The 19,180-nt window shown below is 40.9% G+C and overlaps 3 protein-coding genes across 3 annotated transcripts; all 3 read left to right on the top strand.

Annotated features, from left to right (window-relative positions):
• Positions 1 to 2,514: 2,514 nt before the first annotated feature.
• Positions 2,515 to 3,243, top strand: JR316_0010135 (uncharacterized protein; the record flags this gene model as incomplete). The annotated part of the gene is made up of 4 exons (XM_047895809.1): positions 2,515 to 2,610; positions 2,665 to 2,731; positions 2,787 to 2,920; positions 2,998 to 3,243. 4 exons carry the CDS (start codon positions 2,515 to 2,517, stop codon positions 3,241 to 3,243), a joined length of 543 nt encoding a protein of 180 aa, XP_047745528.1.
• Positions 3,244 to 7,625: 4,382 nt separating this feature from the next.
• On the top strand, positions 7,626 to 8,336 carry JR316_0010134 (uncharacterized protein; the record flags this gene model as incomplete). Its single annotated transcript, XM_047895808.1, has 2 exons — positions 7,626 to 7,784; positions 7,818 to 8,336. The coding sequence occupies 2 exons, from the start codon at positions 7,626 to 7,628 to the stop codon at positions 8,334 to 8,336; spliced, it is 678 nt and encodes a 225-aa protein (XP_047745527.1).
• A 3-nt stretch (positions 8,337 to 8,339) lies between these two features.
• JR316_0010133 (uncharacterized protein) lies at positions 8,340 to 11,465 on the top strand (the record flags this gene model as incomplete). Its single annotated transcript, XM_047895807.1, has 1 exon — positions 8,340 to 11,465. One exon carries the CDS (start codon positions 8,340 to 8,342, stop codon positions 11,463 to 11,465), a length of 3,126 nt encoding a protein of 1,041 aa, XP_047745526.1.
• Between the last annotated feature and the right edge of the window lie 7,715 nt (positions 11,466 to 19,180).

Raw genomic sequence — 19,180 nt, 5'->3', positions numbered from 1 at the left:
CATATGTCTACAGTTTTGGTCTAACAATAGAAATATTATTTGGATCAGTAACTAGATTAGAACTATTATTAGAATAATTAACTGGAGTGGTTGAATTGAAATTATTGTGAATGAATAACACTGGAGCTATATTGTTTAGATAAGGTTCTGTATTGGGTTAAACAATATATGCTTGCTGCATTAATTGTGGTGATGCACAATCTCTGATGCATGTGACCTTGTGTGACTGGGCTCATCACACTGTGACATGCCCAATATCTTGAGATATTGACTTTGTACTCCATATACTTAAAATAATACTTCTACAACAACTATGATAGACTTGTATAGATTAAATCTACATTTTGTGAGAGTTAAGAGGATCAATATGCATTAGTTATTTCAAAAATGCAAAATGTTACTGTTTTTCCTGCAAAAAATAGTACTTTTGAGTATATAGCTTTTATTTTTGCATAAAATGAAAATATAGAAATGGTTGATAAAGCAAAAAGTATCTATTTTCAATTCTATACAACTCTATCAGAGCAGAATTTTGAAATTTATTTCCAGTGCTGAGATATACCCTAAAAATAGCAGTTTTAACACACTTAGAGATAGAAAATCAAAAATTGGCTTGGACCATGTTGTTTGAAATGAAAAATAGATTAATTTTACTCCCTCAATTATAGCTTGAATTGAAGTTCTCATTAAGATATTCTTCTTGTATTGATTTGCTTGCAAAAAATGGATGACACAGCCACTGATTGCATTTTTGAACGGGCCAAAAACATCCCATGACTGCTTTATGGATGTCTTGTACCCTCAAAATAATCCTGAAACAACATATAAAAACATGAAGACTGGGAAAAAAGTGCTTCTTTTCCCTTTACCATTATTATTGCAATACGTAGCCACTTAATTTTGCTATTTTTTGCATTTTTGAACTCAAAATTGCAATATATTTCTTCTATTTGGCCAAATATTGTCTGTATACTATCTATAAGTAGGTTTTTTATTATAAAAATGCGGTATTGCTTAATCAACTTAATAGGCATTTTTGTGCAGTATATTAGCATACTTTTGAGGATTTTCTGTACATAAATCTTTAAAATATATCATTCTAATATTGTGTATATATAAGATTTTTTTCATTTATGGCATCTGGTAAAACTAGACATGTTACATCTATTGCAGTGGCTAGGGAGGCCAAAACAGAAAAAAAAGCTGCACAGTCACACATTGAGGAATTAGAAGATTTGCTGTTTATAAAGATAGAGGAGTGTACTTGTCTATGTTTGAAGCTTGAAAGTGCTCTATTAAAGTTGACTGAGTATAAAAAAGAAGCATTTTTGTTAAAGTCTAAGCACAAAGACAAATATCCCAAGCTTCATATGCAATGTCAAACTGCACAGTACTGGAAAGTTAAAAATTCTCAATTAGAGGATCAGATTACAATTTTAAAAGCAGCAGAGAAACATGCATCCATGCAGTTTTTATATATTGCTCGAGAATCTCATATGTCTTTGATGTTACTTCAAAAGGCTAATGAAAAGCTACAAAACACTTTATCTAAATCCTTATTTCAATGGACCTCACAATTGGCTGATGCATATTCTAAGCTTGATATATTTAATAATTGTTTACAAGAACTTCAAATAGAGGCATATAAACTGCTCAAAAATATTGCATATTCCAAAATTGCTAAACATGAAGCTCTTGCAGATTTACACTCTAAAATTTATAAAGAGTAATTTGTTAATTATTTAGCAAGCAAAGGTATTATTACAGAAAGCACAAGAGATGTTGTCCACCTTCTAGTAAAAGCAGGCTGCTCACGTAATTATATCCAAGACATTATTGTAGCAGTTTTAAAATCTGCTAGAATAGAAACTATTGGTAGAATTAGCTGGGCTTCTGTATCTTGCATTTTTTGTGAAGGTTACTTTGCTGCATAAATTCAACTTGGATATGAAATCAAAAATTCAGAAGGATTCACTTTTAGTGCAGATTGTATAGGCTATTGAAGTATTAACTATAACTTCCAACACATTTATTTTCTTGCAAAAGATTATACAATACTTGATGGTTCTACAATAAAATAGCATGCTACCCGTTTACTTGGAATTAGATTTTCACAAGATGGTATAAGTGCAAAGGCAGTAGCAGATTGGCAAAAATCTTTTAAAAGATATTCTTGGCATACATATATAATAATAGCCCACTTAGAAAGTAATCTGGAATCATTTTCAAAGTTGCTGATATCTTTATAAAACTTATAGAAATGAATACCAACCATTGTGCTAAAGAAAAAAAAAATGCTTGCTTATTAGAAGCAATAAAGGCAGCTGCAGTTGATTAACATCTTGGAAAAGAAAAACTGCTTGAAATGTCATTTGAAGAAGCTTCAGAATATTTACAAAAGGCTGAGGCATCTATGGTAAAAAAAGCAAAAAGGTAGAAAAAATGAGGATACTTATTTTATCTGTTTGGGTAAGCATTTTTATTTTACTCTTTTTTATTATTTTTTTAACTTTCATGCTATCACTTCAACCTAACATTAAGCTTGCTTATTGCAAGAAAATGTGGAATGAAGAATATTATAACAAGGAATATAATGCTTTATGTGATATGGTGTGTATTTTATTTCTTTATTATTAGTTATAACATTATCTGATTTAGGTATAGTTTAACTTATATTATAAGCCACGCGAATTGGCTTCACAGTCTTTACAATCACAAAACTCATTTCAAGGTAAATATTATTATTTATATTAATGGATTTTTTCTAATTTGTTTGGTATTTAAAGGAAAGAGTGCTGTTAAGTCTAGCTATGCATCAGCTTGGATTCAAAACAGCATTCAACCCAAGGTTAACAGTCAAATGGCGGCTTCTAATCCTCAAAAAGAGCTCTGTGATTATCTTGAAAGTAATTTAGAGCAAGTTTCTGATCCTATCAAGTGGTAGAGTGTAAGTAATTTGATAGTTTATTCTTTTATTTTATCTAATGCATTATTTAGTATCATTCAAAGCAATATCCTACTCTTTCATGGATTGCATGCAACTATTTGGCTATTCAAGGCTCATTTGTAGCTGCTGAACACTCTTTTTCAGCTGGTAGATTGACTAATGTTCTCAATCGTAACCAGATGGATCCAGAACTCTTTGGGTATCTTCAAATTCTCAAAGGTTGCTACAAGTCTAAACTAATGACTGCTACTAATGAGGCTAAGGCTCATGAGCCTATGGATTGGGAATCTATTTAAATATTTTGTTATATTTTTTAAAATATTATCTTTAAAAATTTGTCAGTTCAATCAGTTTGAACCAGAACCAAACCAGAACCGAACTGACTGAACCAGTTTTAACAGTTCAGATTCAGTTCAGTTCAGGTTAAGAAATTTTTTAGTTAGTTCAGTTCTGGTTCAATAAAAATTGGGCTCTAAACCAAACTGAACCAAACTTTGGCAACCCTAACCACTAGGGCAAGGGCTGCGTCATGTCACCATTGCCGCTGCTGCCCTGCTCTGCCTCTATCTGCAACCAGCAGCTCCGGCCTACTGGTATATCTCTCTGCCTCTCCCCTGTTGACTTGCGCTGCTGGCTTGGTCCTTCTATGCCCTTGCTTCATCCCTCTAGAATTGTAGCCACCACCTACTGGTTGGATCCGCATGATGTTCTTTTTTTTTTTGGTCTGTAGATAGTGCATTATGAAACTACAATATGCAACAATGTGTAGTTTTTTTTATTGCAGTGTAATATAGTTGGCTATGCATTTTATTTGTGTTTATCATTGATTTATCAAAATATGAGTTCAATTCTGGACTGTCACATTTTAACAAGGATTTTTTATACTAGCTTTGTTATTTATATGCATAATTTAAAAGTTTTACTAATCTTTAAAATAACCATCTTAATAGTCATTAATGGTGATGTTTAGGAGGTTATTAAATGAACTGCTATTATCAATACTATTTAGAGGATATATATTATTAATTCTACTTTATATAGAATTAATATTCAGGTTTTATAACAATCAATAACAATGAAGGCTAAGGCTTTATACATATCATGTATAAGTACTAGCCCACCTTACAAGTGTAGATAGACAACAAATGCAGTGAATTGGGACATTTGTGCATATTCTATAGCTAGTAGGTTTTATTGCAAACTTATAATCTATTTTCTGATATCAAAATAGACAAGTCACATGATTATATTCTCATGACCCAAGAAGATAGGTTGATTTTATGGTCGAGTTTAAAGAAAAATGTTACAATAGTCCAATGAGGAATGCCAAAGAACTACCGCGCAGAAATGTGAATAGCAATATTTATGACATTCCCTTAGGCCAAGCGTCACAAGAAATACTCATTCTCCTCAGACCGTGTGTCTCGAGGAATTCCTCTATAACTGTCTCCGGCCCCAAGCGGCATGGGCAAAGACTGTCTCACCCAATAAAATACTTATAAGACGGAAACAGTCAATGTTGCAAGCTCTTTCACATCGCGAACATCACATTTTGAGCACAACTACTCGAGCAACAAAAAATATAACTTCTATCAAAGAAAGCTCGTGCTTTATCGTCAACTTTAGTTGTCTCATTAAAAAATATCATGACCAATGTCCCAACTCAACATTCACCCATTATTAACTCGGACGGCAATCAGAGATTGACTGAAGTATCCCAGTCCACACGCGACAAAAGGACCTCCAACACTCTTTCTAACTCACTTCACAACAACAACTGTAATGGCGAGTCAGGATTCTCGTTCCAAGATGATGACCAACGCCTTGGCGGTCCATCCCATTGTGAAATCCGTCCCGAGTACGTCATGCAATTCCCATCAAACCAGCGTCGGGGGCGTCTACAGCCAGCCTCGTTATCATACCCCAATCCTGATTGGAGATGAGATGTTCATTTTGGATCTACACATGACGCCCTCAACCCAAGCAGTCATTCTTTCCATAAGTCATCCACACATCTTATCTTATCAACACTTGTCACATGGGAGCCACGTTATTCCGGATCATGTCACTTCGTCGGATCATCAAGGCTATGCGACGGATCAGTCAACCATCAAACTGCACAGCTTTCTACACTGCCTTACACAGCCGGACTATCAACTTTATTTTTATCAATTCAATGGTCTTACTCAGCATCAGGCTGCGGATTACTCATTCTAACTTATTTTTGGTTTGTCTTACTCATCCTTTTGTGTTTATTTATATCTTTTCTATTGTCTGTTGCGCTTTTATTGTCTTTGTCTTACCAATCTTCTATGCTTTCTGACTCATCCTTGCTTCTTTTATCTAATCTGTATTACCATTCACCTTCGTCATACACTTCTTTCTTACTCATCCTATTCATTTCTTATCTGTCGTTATGTCGATATTGACATGTCTTATTGTTCTTGCTTATTGTTACACTTGCGTAGCCTCATTCTTGACACGTTGTACAGTATATGACTCGGTTTTCAGTAGCTCAGATTGGTATTTCGTTCACGTAGCTTTTAGTATAAAAGCTGTAGTAGAATTACACAAAATGACAGGAAAGTTACACCCAGTCCCCACTTTCTTCAAAGCAAGTCAATTTTCATCCAAGTCAAGTCAATTTCAAGTCAATCCACATTGATTCATTTCAATTCCAAGTTCAAGTTCAAGCCAAGCCCAAACCCAAGTCCAATTCAGTCATCAGTTCCACCCTCCGTCGAGACCAAGTTTACTTCCATTCATCCGAAGTCATCTCGCTTTCCATTAAGAGAGGATTTCATCCGAGACCAGTCATCCTTCTCATCCAACGCCTCTTCTTCTCAGCGTTGAATATCCAACTTCTATCCAGACATCCAGTACTTCCCCTCCTCCATTCAATCCGTCACCGCTCCTACTCCTTCTACACTTTCCAACCATCGCCGTTAGGAGTGTATTCAAGACATCCTTTCCCTCCGTCAACTCATCTGGAGTGATTTCATTCGAGACAGACTTAGTCTTTCACCCTCGATTCAGTCGATACTCCCGCGACGTATAGCTTCATTCCAAGCGTCAGAAAGATTGTCAATTTAAGGACACTTTCGCCTTTACCATCCGCTTATCAAGATTCAGCCATTCAACAACATTCCAACTCCTAGTCATCTCCTCATCTCCCCTCGGAACGTTCCCCACTCACTTCAGACAACCCCTCTAAGATTCACATTTATTGATTTCTCATACGCATTTTACGCATCTTCTTCACGCTTTCCATATACACCCGCCATCCAATTCCACGGTTCTATCCCATTTTTGGAAGGCTTATTTACTATTGTACCCAGACGACCCAGTTATCCTCTTCTTACTATTTCACTTTCGTTACCCTTCACAATCCACACCATCCTAATCTACTTAAATCCTAGGCAGCGTCCTCCCTTAAGAAACTTAGGAGAAGGTTTTGTCCTATCCAGTCTGGACCACTCTTTCCCTGGGGTTTGTGTTTGTTGGATTACATATAGTTTATAACCAATCACAAACTTCGATCTTCATCTGGAGCCCACTGCGAGGGACAGATAGAATGGATTAATATAATCATAATTTCCGCCGGACACTCCGTCCGGCGGACAGCACGTGATTCACGTGACCACCGCGGTGGTGAAATTGACATGTTAGTTTTCACCACTGAAGTGGTCAAATCTGACATGTAAATTTGATCACTCCAGTGATCAAGTACAGCATGTAAGTATGACCACTTCAGTGGTGGAATGTAGCAAGTTAATATCAGCACTGAAGTGGTGAAATTAATATGTTGGAGTTTGCCACTTCAGTGCTGAAATTGACTTGTTGTATTCCACCACTGCAGTGGTCATAGTTGTGTGTCAGATAGAATAAATACAATGCTAAGAATAGTAATTATTGCTACTTTTATAATTTCTACACCACTGGAGTGGTAACATTTAGAATGTATCTTATATCACTCAAGTGCTAGAACAGTGCACATGATTTGTACCACTGAAGTGGTGAAATTGTCTACATAACTTATACCACTGCAGTGGTGGAATTATTAGTTTCAATCTCACCACTCCAGTGCTTGACATATTTTAGCAGTTTGTTTTATTTTTTAGGGTTGGATTAATTAATTAATTAGATTAGGTAGTTTAGGGTTTGGATTAGGTAGTTTAGGGTTGGGTGTAGGGGTTAGGGATTAGGGGTTAGGGATTATGGGTTAGGGATTAGGGGTTAGGGATTATGGGTTAGGGATTAGGGGTTAGGGATTATGGGTTAGGGATTAGGGGTTAGGGATTAGCTTTTAGGGTTGTTGAGTATATATACAAAGCGCGCGAGAGCGCGCGCCATGTACATTGAGACGCGACGTGACGAGGTAGTCACGTGAGTCTGTCCGGCGGATGTCCGGCGGACGCGCGGACACAGTAATCCATTCGGTCTCGCGAGGGAGGGTTAATTAGGATTTTGTATTAGGAACACAGCAATCTACCACTTTATCACTTCCATTCCATCCATTTCGACTCTTTTTCTTTACAGGTTATTTCGCTTCTCTGGTTTATTCTCTAGGCAACTCTAGGCAACTCTAGGCAACAATTCTAGGCAACACTTTCTGACTCTGTAACTGGTTTACGCTATGACTGATTCTGGCAATCCACTTCCATCCTCTGCTCCCACTATGGCTACTACTATCATCCAACGTACTCCAGTTGATATGCCCGTTCCTAAATCTAGTGCTGCTCCAAAATTCACTGGATCTTATGTCGACGTCAAGAACTTTTTGGATCACTGCGACCGCATTTTTGATCAGTACAATGTCACTCTCGACAATGACAAAGTACGATACATGGTTTAATGCTGCAACCAAGAGAGCAGAGAAATCATTGAAGGTTTACCCAGCCATCATGCCAAGCAATGGGAACGACTCAAGACTGATATGCTCAAGATCTTTGACCATGCTAGGACGACGCAGAAGTTCACGTTGAGTACTCTTTGTGCTTATGCTTTCCAACACTCCAATCTTTCTATGCGCTCTCTCGACGACTTCCGCGAGTATCAGAAGCAATACATTTGCATCGCTGGTTGGCTTCTCAACAACAACAAGATATCCAAGACGGAATACAATCAATACTTCTGGCTAGGAATCAATGAATCCCTCCGACCTGCGCTCGAAAGCAAGATCATGGTCTTTAATCCTCATATCGATCTCTCCTCACCTTTTTCCATTGAAGACGTCACCAAGGCAGTTGAAATCATCTTCAAACAAGACCGCTTTGATGTTGGAATCTTTGACAATCCTTCTGCACGCCCCTTCACGTCTCTTATTCCTCCAAAGGATTTGTATCCAGAGCGCTCATCAGTCTTTGACGAGATCAAGAAGTACTTATAGGAGATGTTTCCTAACATCGAGACGCGCGATGCCCGTGAACGTCCATACAATCCCCCGGAAGAGACCAAGTGCATCTTTCAGGATCTAGACAAGGAAGAAAAGCAAGCACACAAGGACGACGAAGTGGAGAACTTGATCAAGCAGATGTCGAAGCTCACCATCCATGATTCTTCGTACGCCATTTACTATCTTTGCGCCATCAAGTTGGAACCCGCTCTTGCTAACATGCTCATTGCTCCGGCCATTATGAATCAAAGTGCACAGCCAGCTCAGCCAGTCCCAAGTGCAAGTCAGACAGCACCTCCAGCACCACGAGCACCACGTCAGTCCGCATCCGAGATCATCTACTATGGTTGCCACCAACAAGGCCATGGAATCAACAACTGCCCAACACTTATTGATCTTACGAACCGCAAGCTCATCTCCAGAGACAGTAGCAATCGAGTTGTCTTCCCTGATGGATCCCGTATTATTCGCCAGAATGGAGAGTCAATTGCACAAGCAGTCCTTCGTCAACAACAGCCTCCTCCTCCTCCTCCTCAAGTCGCTACCACAAGCATAGCTGTATCCAAAGCATATTATGGTCAGATGTTCAAGAACTACAGAGCCATGGTCGCAGAAGAAGAAGAGGACAATATTGGAACCTGGGATGGAGAAGACGAGTTTGAGTTTACGCTGGCAGGTCCTGGTAATCGAATCCCAACTGAAAAGCGAACACGTGCTGCACGCAAACAGGTCATGGACGCTGTGGTACCTCCGGAACCCGCGTATCTCAAAGGAAAGCAAGCGGAAATGAGTAAAGCTAAGGATTCTTCTCAGATCCCATCTATTCTTAAACGTCCAGCTAACTCTGGATTGCCGAACAACGTGCCTAGCTCCACTTCCATTCAACCTGTCCCAATTCCGTCAATTAATCAACCTTCTGCTGAAATGAATCCATCAATTCCTATCAAACAAGCTCAATCCAATGTCCCAATTAGGGCAAATCCAACGGAACATCCCGAGACTGCGCAACGACACGAGGTTTTTGATCCGGCCGATGATGATCAAATCATGGAAGATGTCACTCCTAGTCTAGAACGAGGCAAATCAGTTACCAAGCCACGTGCAGCGCCTCAGAAACGTGTCTCTGACATATCCCAAACTGTCGACACTATGGCCATTCTCAGACGATGCCTTAATCAATCCGTTAATGCAACGTTCGGCGAGTTACTTGGAGTTTCAAAGGACCTTAGGACCCTTCTTATCAACAGCATCAAAGGCAAGACCCTTACTGTCGACGAATTCAAAGCTTCATTGGCAAACGGCAACTTAAAGCTTTCCGATAAGGAGGTTCTAGACATCATTCGCAGTGCCGAAAAGGACGTACCTGTTCAATACATGCACGAGACCAATTTAGTCGAATCCCTTCGCGCTCACGAGCTCCTTCTTCGAATCACATTAATGTGTAATGGTCACGAACTCAATGCCTTGATTGACAGTGGATCTACGCAGAACATTCTAAGCGAACAGGCTTGGAAGAAGATTGTCAGGTTGCCGATGGACAGCCGGAATACTATTGTTATGGTCGATATTCATGGCGGCAAATCCCACATGCTTGGATTTGTTGGAAATGTTCAACTTGATATTGGTACAGTCAGGACGCGTGCTCATTGCTATGTATTCGACAAAGTCCAGTTTGATATACTCTTGGGACGTCCATGGACCCGTGACAACTATGTGGACATTCTAGAACGACCCGAAGGGACTTTCATTGCCTTCTATGACGTCAAAGATCCTACATGTGAGCAGAAATTCCTTGTGACACCCAATACTCAGCACGACCGGCGTTACTTCACGGATACCATTTACGACAAGACCCCCCACACAATGTTAGTACACAACAACCTCTCCTTAGCTAATCCAGATGCCGAAGAAGGTGAAATTGAAGAAGATCTAGAACCCGGTGAATTATTGGACGACCTTCGCTATCCATCACCTACCCCTTCCATGATCGAGTTATCTATCCTTACTAGGCAACAATCTCTGAATCGGGACGAATCTGCTAACCCAAATGAGGACTTATCCACTTCACAAGATGCACCCTCTTTCTCTGACTCCAACTGCGAACATGACTCGACTCAGGACTCCTCTCACGGTCTCTACGCTTCCGATTATGACTCAATGTATCAAGATGACTCGGGAACTTCTCAATTCAATGCGACAGCCCATTATGGTCATATTTCTACACCACCTTATGATTCCACACATGAAGCCCCACAAATAGAACAGCCACCATCACCATCTGTCAATCCGTCCATCAAATCCCACACTTCAGACAGTAACGACCCACATGAAGAAGAACCAGCTGATGACGATCCAGAAATGGAACAATTGAGCTCACCTAAAGTAGAAGCTATTCAATTCTCTTCTGACAATACTCACCTTACGGCTATGGGAATGCTCAACCCCCACTTGCGCTTTGAAGATTGGATCCTATACGACGCCACTTATTCTTCTCCTACTTGTGTTGTTTCTGACCGGACAGGAACGGCCTTTGTTCATTATGTTTATCCGCAGAGAGACACTCATATAAATTTGACGACAACTCCAACTATTCTACACTTCAGTCGCACTGGTATCTCGTCTCAATCTAACCACTCTGCTTCAGTCAGTGCCTATCCAATGGGCCAACGTCACTCAGCATCCTGGACTCATTTTATTCCCCAATCCATTCGCTCTCAAAACGCTTCTTCTATTTCCCAACCTCATTCCCGAAGTTCTGCTCTTCCAGAAACACCTCTTTCGATTATGATTCAACAAGAAACACGTGTATCATCGACGGTCACCGCAAATATAGACGAGCATCATCAAGGCCCAAAAGCTTTGGTACATCCTCTGCGAGTAGCCCACGACAGTCCGAAGAAGCCATTAAACGAGGATGAAGAAGAGCTACGAATCGCCCAAAATGGCAAAGAGGTTGACCACAATTCTTCCCTTTTACCTCTTCCCATAACCAGCACAATGCACGAATCGCAAGCTTCAAATATGGACGATAGAAACGAATGGTACTATCAGTATGGAGAAGAAAGTCCCTTTGGTATCGACAACACAGAAGAATATCCCTTGGATGCCAACACATTGTACTGACTATCTGGACGGTGCATGGACATCAGCTTGCTTCCTCAATGCCCTCTCTTTGTTCTCCAATCCCCTCAATTTTTCTTTGTCACCTTTGCTGTTGCTGGTGTTTCTTCTTCCTCATCGTTATGCCTTTATCCCACCTCCCATTTTATTTCCACATTTTGCGTTTCTCTTTTCCATGTCACGGACACTTATGTAGATTTTTCATTTGTGCAACGAGTTTTTGAACGCCTCCACTTTTCTTTTATGCGCCTTTTCCTCACATTCACACTCTCAATGGCAACTCCACGCCATACAACCTTTTCCTTTACCTTTTATTTTCATTTTCTTTCCACTTTATCCATTTGTATGTACGTCGACCGAAAAGTTGTTAAACTAACCTTTATTTATTCCTCCCTTTTATTTATTTGTTCCACCCCTGCTTCACCACTTCAGTCTGCAAACGAATCCTCAGGTCGCCTATTGCAGAGTTCTTGGAGGAACACATGCAACCTCCCAATGGAATGCTATACGGAATCTCTATCTCCAATATACACCACAATCATGCCTCCAATACACCTCAAACTCCTACAGAATTGGGAAGGGCTTCATCTTATCCACAAAGAGCGAAAAATCAAGCTTACGGACAAGATAAGAAGGACGACCACCCCATTACCTCTGATGGGTCAAGACCTACAGAAATTTTGGATAGATCAAAGCATTTATGCGAGATCATGGTTACTCAATTCAGATATTACTGCTAAACCCACCGTCAACCGAACTAATTCGGCAAGGTTGTCAAGCTCTCCTACAATTGGTTTTGTATTCACTGCCGCGTCAGGATCGACACTATCAACCTTCCGAGCCTCCATGAATCAATTCATATAACCTATTCTTTCCCCCACTTCTACCAATACAGCCTATAAACAAGTCGATCGGAAAGTTAGACCTATAAATCGGGTTACTCCCGAATCGGCCAAAGTTATACAACAAATTCCTGTTGATCCCTTATTATCTCTCCCACCTCTCCCACTCCATCCCCCTGCCTTTACACCAACGACCAGACTCACTCTTGAACGCATACAATCAATGAACATTAACGCCAACAAATTCCTATGGCCGGAAGAAGAAAAGCTTTTCCTTCATATTCTTAAACTCAATGAACGCTCACTCGCTTTTCATCAGTCCGAACGTGGAACATTTTCTGAAGAATACTTCTCTCCATACATCTTTCCTGTTGAGGATCACGAGCTCTGGGTAGTCCGAAATATTCCTATTCCACCCGGCATCAAGGATCAAGTTATCAGTCTCTTACGTGAAAAGATAGACGCTGGAGTATACGAACCAAGCCAAGCTCCGTATCGCTCTCCAATTTTCTGGGTCAAGAAGAAGACATCTGGTGCTATCCGTCTAGTTCATGATCTGCAGATTCTTAACTCTATTTCCTATCGTGACGCAGGAGTTCCTCCAGTTCTTGACGACTTTGTGGTTCCCTTTGCTGGTCATTCTATTTACACGGTCTTTGACTTATATTGGGGATACGACGCACGCAAAATCCATCCTATGAGCCGAGATCTTACCACATTCCAGTCGCCTATTGGACCTCTTCGACTTACTTCAATGCCTATGGGATATACAAATGCAGTAGCGGAATTTCAAGCCTGTACTACCTTCATCCTTTGTGACGAGATCCCTCACGTAGCCAATGTCTTTATCGATGACGTTCCTATCAAAGGCCCTCCAACACAGTACTTAGACGAGGACGGCAATCCAGAAACACTTCCAGAAAATCCAGGAATACGACAATTTGTCTGGGAACACGCTCAAGATGTTCATCGAGTTATGCATTGCATGGGATGTGCTGATGCTACATTTTCTGGACCAAAGACTCAGCTCGCTCAGCCTGAAGTTCTTATCCTTGGACAGTTATGCACTCCGGATGGACGACTACCCGATCAGAGCAAGATACAGAAAGTCACTGATTGGCCACAACCAAAGTCTGTTCACAACATCCGATCCTTTCTAGGTCTATGCAGAACAATGCGTGTTTGGATCAGAAATTACTCAGCCCTTGTCCGACCGCTTACAGAACTCTATTGTAAGGACAAACCCTTTGTCTGGACTCAACAACGAGAAGACTCTTTCCAAACTCTCAAAGAAATCATTTCCAATCCTCCTGTTCTCACTTCTATTGACTATTCATCCGATCGCCCAGTTATTCTTGCCGTGGACACTTCTCACATTGCTATTGGTATCATTCTCTATCAACTTGACAAAGAAGGCATCCGACGACCTGTCCGCTATGGTTCTATCTCACTTAATCCACGAGAAGCACGATACAGTCAGCCCAAGCTCGAGTTATATGGTCTTTTCCGTGCTCTTCGAAAATTCCGCCTCTATCTTATTGGAGTCAAGAACCTCTACGTTGAAGTCGACGCCAAGTACATCAAAGGCATGCTCAATCAGCCTGACTTGCAGCCGAGTGCTAGTATGAATCGATGGATACAAGGCATTCTTCTCTTTGACTTCAAGCTCATCCATGTAAAGGCCGGTAATCATCGTGGACCTGATGGACTTTCAAGGCGACAACCAACTTCTAAAGAGTTAGAAGAACCTCAAGAAGACAATGACTGGCTCGACGATATTGCTCTTCTTAATACGGTCAAATTTTTCCCTACTTTTCTTTTTACTCCCTCTTCTATGCCATCGTATGACTCTATCTTGCTTCCTTCTTTTATTGCTTCTTTGTCTTCTCAAGAACGGACACTTTGACAAATTCTTCAATTTCTTACAGACCAAACTATACCCCCTTTTCCCAATTTGCAGTCCCGATGATGATTCCTTGCTCGCGCTACTCAGTACTATCTCAAAGATGATCAACTCTATCGACGACGACAAGGAAGACCTCCACTCTTGATTATTCTAGATCCAGACAAGCGACGTCTCATTCTTACTCAAGCTCATGAAGAACTCGGACATCGAGGAGTATACGGTGTGTTTGGAGTTATTCGCATTTGGTTTTTCTGGCCATTTCTTTTTCAGGATATCAAGCATCATCTCGCTACTTGCCATGAATGTCAGATCAGATCCACCAAGAAAAGCAAAGTTCCTATCACTATCACAGCTCACCCAACTATCTTCACTATCATCAATGTCGACGTCATGTACATGCCCAAGTCTGGATGCTTTCGATACGTAGTCCTAGCCCGAGACGACTTATCATGTGCACCTGAAGGACGTGCCCTCAAGTCTTTACGTTCCAAAGAGCTGGCCACTTTCTTTTGGGAAGAAGTCATATGCCAATATGGTGCTATTGCTATTGTACGCACGGACAATGGAGTAGAAGTCTCTGGCGCTTTCAGTCTTTTGATGGAAAAGTACGGCATTCCTCAAGTTCGCATTTCTCCTTACAACTCTAAAGCCAATGGATCTATTGAACGTGGTCACATTGACTTCCGTGAATCCATTCTCAAAGCTTGCGGCGACCGACCTCTAGACTGGCCACAGTACGTTCATCACACACTCTTCTCCGACAAATGCATCACTCGACGCTCTACTGGACGTTCCCCTTTCTATGTCATGCATGGTGTTCATCCTGTTCTTCCATTCGATCTCCTTGAAGCCACATTTCTAGTTGATGGATTCCGACAAGGAATGAGTTCCGAAGATCTCCTAGCTCTCCGTGTTCGACAACTCATGAAACGAGATGAAGACTTAGCCAACATAGCCGACGTTCTGAAACAATCACGACTTCAATCCAAAGCTATTTTTGAATGACGATTTGCTCGACGTCTTCGACAAGAAAGCTTCAAGTTTGGTGATCTAGTCCTTGTCAGGAACAGTCAAGTTGAGAAGGAGATGAATCGCAAGCACAAGCCACGATATCTTGGACCTTACGAAGTTGTACGACAGACACGAGGAGGATCATATGTGCTTAGAGAACTTAATGGTACGCAACTGGCTCAAGGCGTAGCTGCTTTCCGACTTCTTCGCTATTTTCCACGAGACGGTTCAGTCATTCCTCGACCTCAGCTAGACCGGATGATCAGAGAACTTGGACACAAGAGTGAGGAAGATGAAGACACATGGAGCGACGACATGGACGATTTCTAATCTATCCCCTCCCTTCCTTCCGCAACCGGGGACGGTTGATTTCTCAAGTTTGGAATGGATATCATACCCCAATCCTGATTGGAGATGAGATGTTCATTTTGGATCTACACACAACGCCCTCAACCCAAGCAGTCATTCTTTCCATAAGTCATCCACACATCTTATCTTATCAACACTCGTCACATGGGAGCCACGTTATTCCGGATCATGTCACTTCGTCGGATCATCAAGGCTATGCAACGGATCAGTCAACCATCAAACTGCACAGCTTTCTACACTGCCTTGCACAGCCGGACTGTCAACTTTATTTTTATCAATTCAATGGTCTTACTCAGCGTCAGGCTGCGGATTACTCATTCCAACTTATTTTTGGTTTGTCTTACTCATCCTTTTGTGTTTATTTATATCTTTTCTATTGTCTGTTGCGCTTTTATTGTCTTTGTCTTACCAATCTTCTATGCTTTCTGACTCATCCTTGCTTCTTTTATCTAATCTGTATTACCATTCATCTTCGTCATACACTTCTTTCTTACTCATCCTATTCATTTATTATCTGTCGTCGTGTCAATATTGACATGTCTTATTGTTCTTGCTTATTGTTACACTTGTGTAGCCTCATTCTTGACACGTTGTACAGTATATGACTCGGTTTTCAGTAGCTCAGATTGGTATTTTGTTCACGTAGCTTTTAGTATAAAAGCTGTAGTAGAATTACACGAAATGATAAGAAAGTTACACCCAGTCCCCACTTTCTTCAAAGCAAGTCAATTTTCATCTAAGTCAAGTCAATTTCAAGTCAATCCACATCGATTCATTTCAATTCCAAGCTCAAGTTCAAGCCAAGCCCAAACTCAAGTCCAATTCAGTCATCAGTTCCACCCTCCGTCGAGACCAAGTTTACTTCCATTCATCCAAAGTCATCTCGCTTTCCATTAAGAGAGGATTTTATCCGAGACCAGTCATCCTTCTCATCCAACGCCTCTTCTTCTCAGCGTTGAATATCCAACTTCTATCTAGACATCCAGTACTTCCCTACTTCCCCTCCTCCATTCAATCCGTCACCGCTTCTACTCCTTCTACACCTTCCAACCATTGCCGGTAGGAGTGTATTCAAGACATCCTTTCCCTCCGTCAACTCATCTGGAGCAATTTCATTTGAGACAGACTTAGTCTTTCATCCTTGATTCAGTCGATACTCCCGCGACGTATAGCTTCATTCCAAGCGTCAGAAAGATTGTCAATTTAAGGACACTTTCGCCTTTACCATCCGCTTATCAAGATTCAGCCATTTAACGACATTCCAACTCCTAGTCATCTCCTCATCTCCCCTCGGAACGTTCCCCACTCACTTCAGACAACCCCTCTAAGATTCACATTTATTGATTTCTCATACGCATTCTACGCATCTTCTTCACGCTTTCCATATACACCCGCCATCCAATTCCATGGTTCCATCCCATTTTTGGAAGGCTTATTTACTATCGTACCCAGACGACCCGGTTATCCTCTTCTTACTATTTCACTTTCGTTACCCTTCACAATCCACACCATCCTAATCTACTTAAATCCTAGGCAGCGTCCTCCCTTAAGAAACTTAGGAGAAGGTTTTGTCCTATCCAGTCTGGACCACTCTTTCCCTGGGGTTTGTGTTTGTTGGATTACATATAGTTTATAACCAATCACAAACTTCGATCTTCAACGGGCATATTAACTGGAGTACGTTGGATGATAGTAGTAGCCATAGTGGGAGCAGAGGATGGAAGTGGATTGCCAGAATCAGTCATAGCGTAAACCAGTTACAGAGTCAGAAAGTGTTGCCTAGAGTTGTTGCCTAGAGTTGCCTAGAGTTGCCTAGAGAATAAACCAGAGAAGCAAAATAATCTGTAAAGAAAAAGAGTCGAAATAGAAGGAATGGAAGTGATAAAGTGGTAGATTGCTGTGTTCCTAATACAAAATCCTAATTAACCCTCCCTTGCGGTGGGCTCCAGATGAAGATTGAAGTTTGTGATTGGTTATAAACTATAAGTAATCCAACAAACACAAACCCCAGGGAAAGAGTGGTCCAGACTGGATAGGACAAAACCTTCTCCTAAGTTTCTTAAGGGAGGACGCTGCCTAGGATTTAAGTAGATTAGGATGGTATGGATTGTGAAGGGTAACGAAAGCAAAATGGTAAGAAGAGGATAACCGGGTCGTCTGGGTACGATGGTAAATAAGCCTTCCGAAAATGGGATGGAACCGTGGAATTGGATGGCGGGTGTATATGGAAAGCGTGAAGAAGATGCGTAGAATGCGTATGAGAAATCAATAAATGTAAATCTTAGAGGGGTTGTCTGAAGTGAGTGGGGAACGTTCCGAGGGGAGATGAGGAGATGACTAGGAGTTGGAATGTTGTTGAATGGCTGAATCTTGATAAGCGGATGGTAAAGGCGAAAGTGTCCTTAAATTGACAATCTTTCTGACGCTTGGAATGAAGCTATACGTCGCGGGAGTATCGACTGAATTGAGGGTGAAAGACTAAGTCTGTCTCGAATGAAATCACTCCAGATGAGTTGACGGAGGGAAAGGATGTCTTGAATACACTCCTAACGGCGATGGTTGGAAAGTGTAGAAGGAGTAGGAGCGGTGACGGATTGAATGGAGAAGGGGAAGTAGGGAAGTACTGGATGTCTAGATAGAAGTTGGATATTCAACGCTGAGAAGAAGAGGCGTTGGATGAGAAGGATGACTGGTCTCGGATGAAATCCTCTCTTAATGGAAAGCGAGATGACTTCGGATGAATGGAAGTAAACTTGGTCTCGACGGAGGGTGGAACTGATGACTGAATTGGACTTGGGTTTGGGCTTGGCTTGAACTTGAACTTGGAATTGAAATGAATTAATGTGGATTGACTTGAAATTGACTTGACTTAGATGAAAATTGACTTGCTTTGAAGAAAGTGGGGACTGGGTGTAACTTTCCTATCATTTCGTGTAATTCTACTACAGCTTTTATACTAAAAGCTACGTGAACGAAATACCAATCTGAGCTACTGAAAACCGAGTCATATACTGTACAACGTGTCAAGAATGAGGCTACGCAAGTGTAACAATAAGCAAGAACAATAAGACATGTCAATATTGACACGACGACAGATAAGAAATGAATAGGATGAGTAAGAAAGAAGTGTATGACAAAGGTGAATGGTAATACAGATTAGATAAAAGAAGCAAGGATGAGTCAGAAAGCATAGAAGATTGGTAAGACAAAGACAATAAAAGCACAACAGACAATAGAAAAGATATAAATAAACACAAAAGGATGAGTAAGACAAACCAAAAATAAGTTGGAATGAGTAATCCGCAGCCTGACGCTGAGTAAGACCATTGAATTGATAAAAATAAAGTTGATAGTCCGGCTGTGTAAAGCAGTGTAGAAAGCTGTGCAGTTTGATGGTTGACTGATCCGTCGCATAGCCTTGATGATCCGACGAAGTGACATGATCCGGAATAACGTGGCTCCCATGTGACAAGTGTTGATAAGATAAGATGTGTGGATGACTTATGGAAAGAATGACTGCTTGGGTTGAGGGTGTTGTGTGTAGATCCAAAATGAACATCTCATCTCCAATCAGGATTGGGGTATGATAA

Source organism: Psilocybe cubensis, chromosome 9 (assembly GCF_017499595.1).
Source record: "Psilocybe cubensis strain MGC-MH-2018 chromosome 9, whole genome shotgun sequence".
Lineage (NCBI taxonomy): Eukaryota > Fungi > Basidiomycota > Agaricomycetes > Agaricales > Agrocybaceae > Psilocybe > Psilocybe cubensis.
The sequence above is the reverse complement of the archived record's forward strand: the minus strand, read 5'-3'. Positions and strand labels throughout refer to the sequence as shown.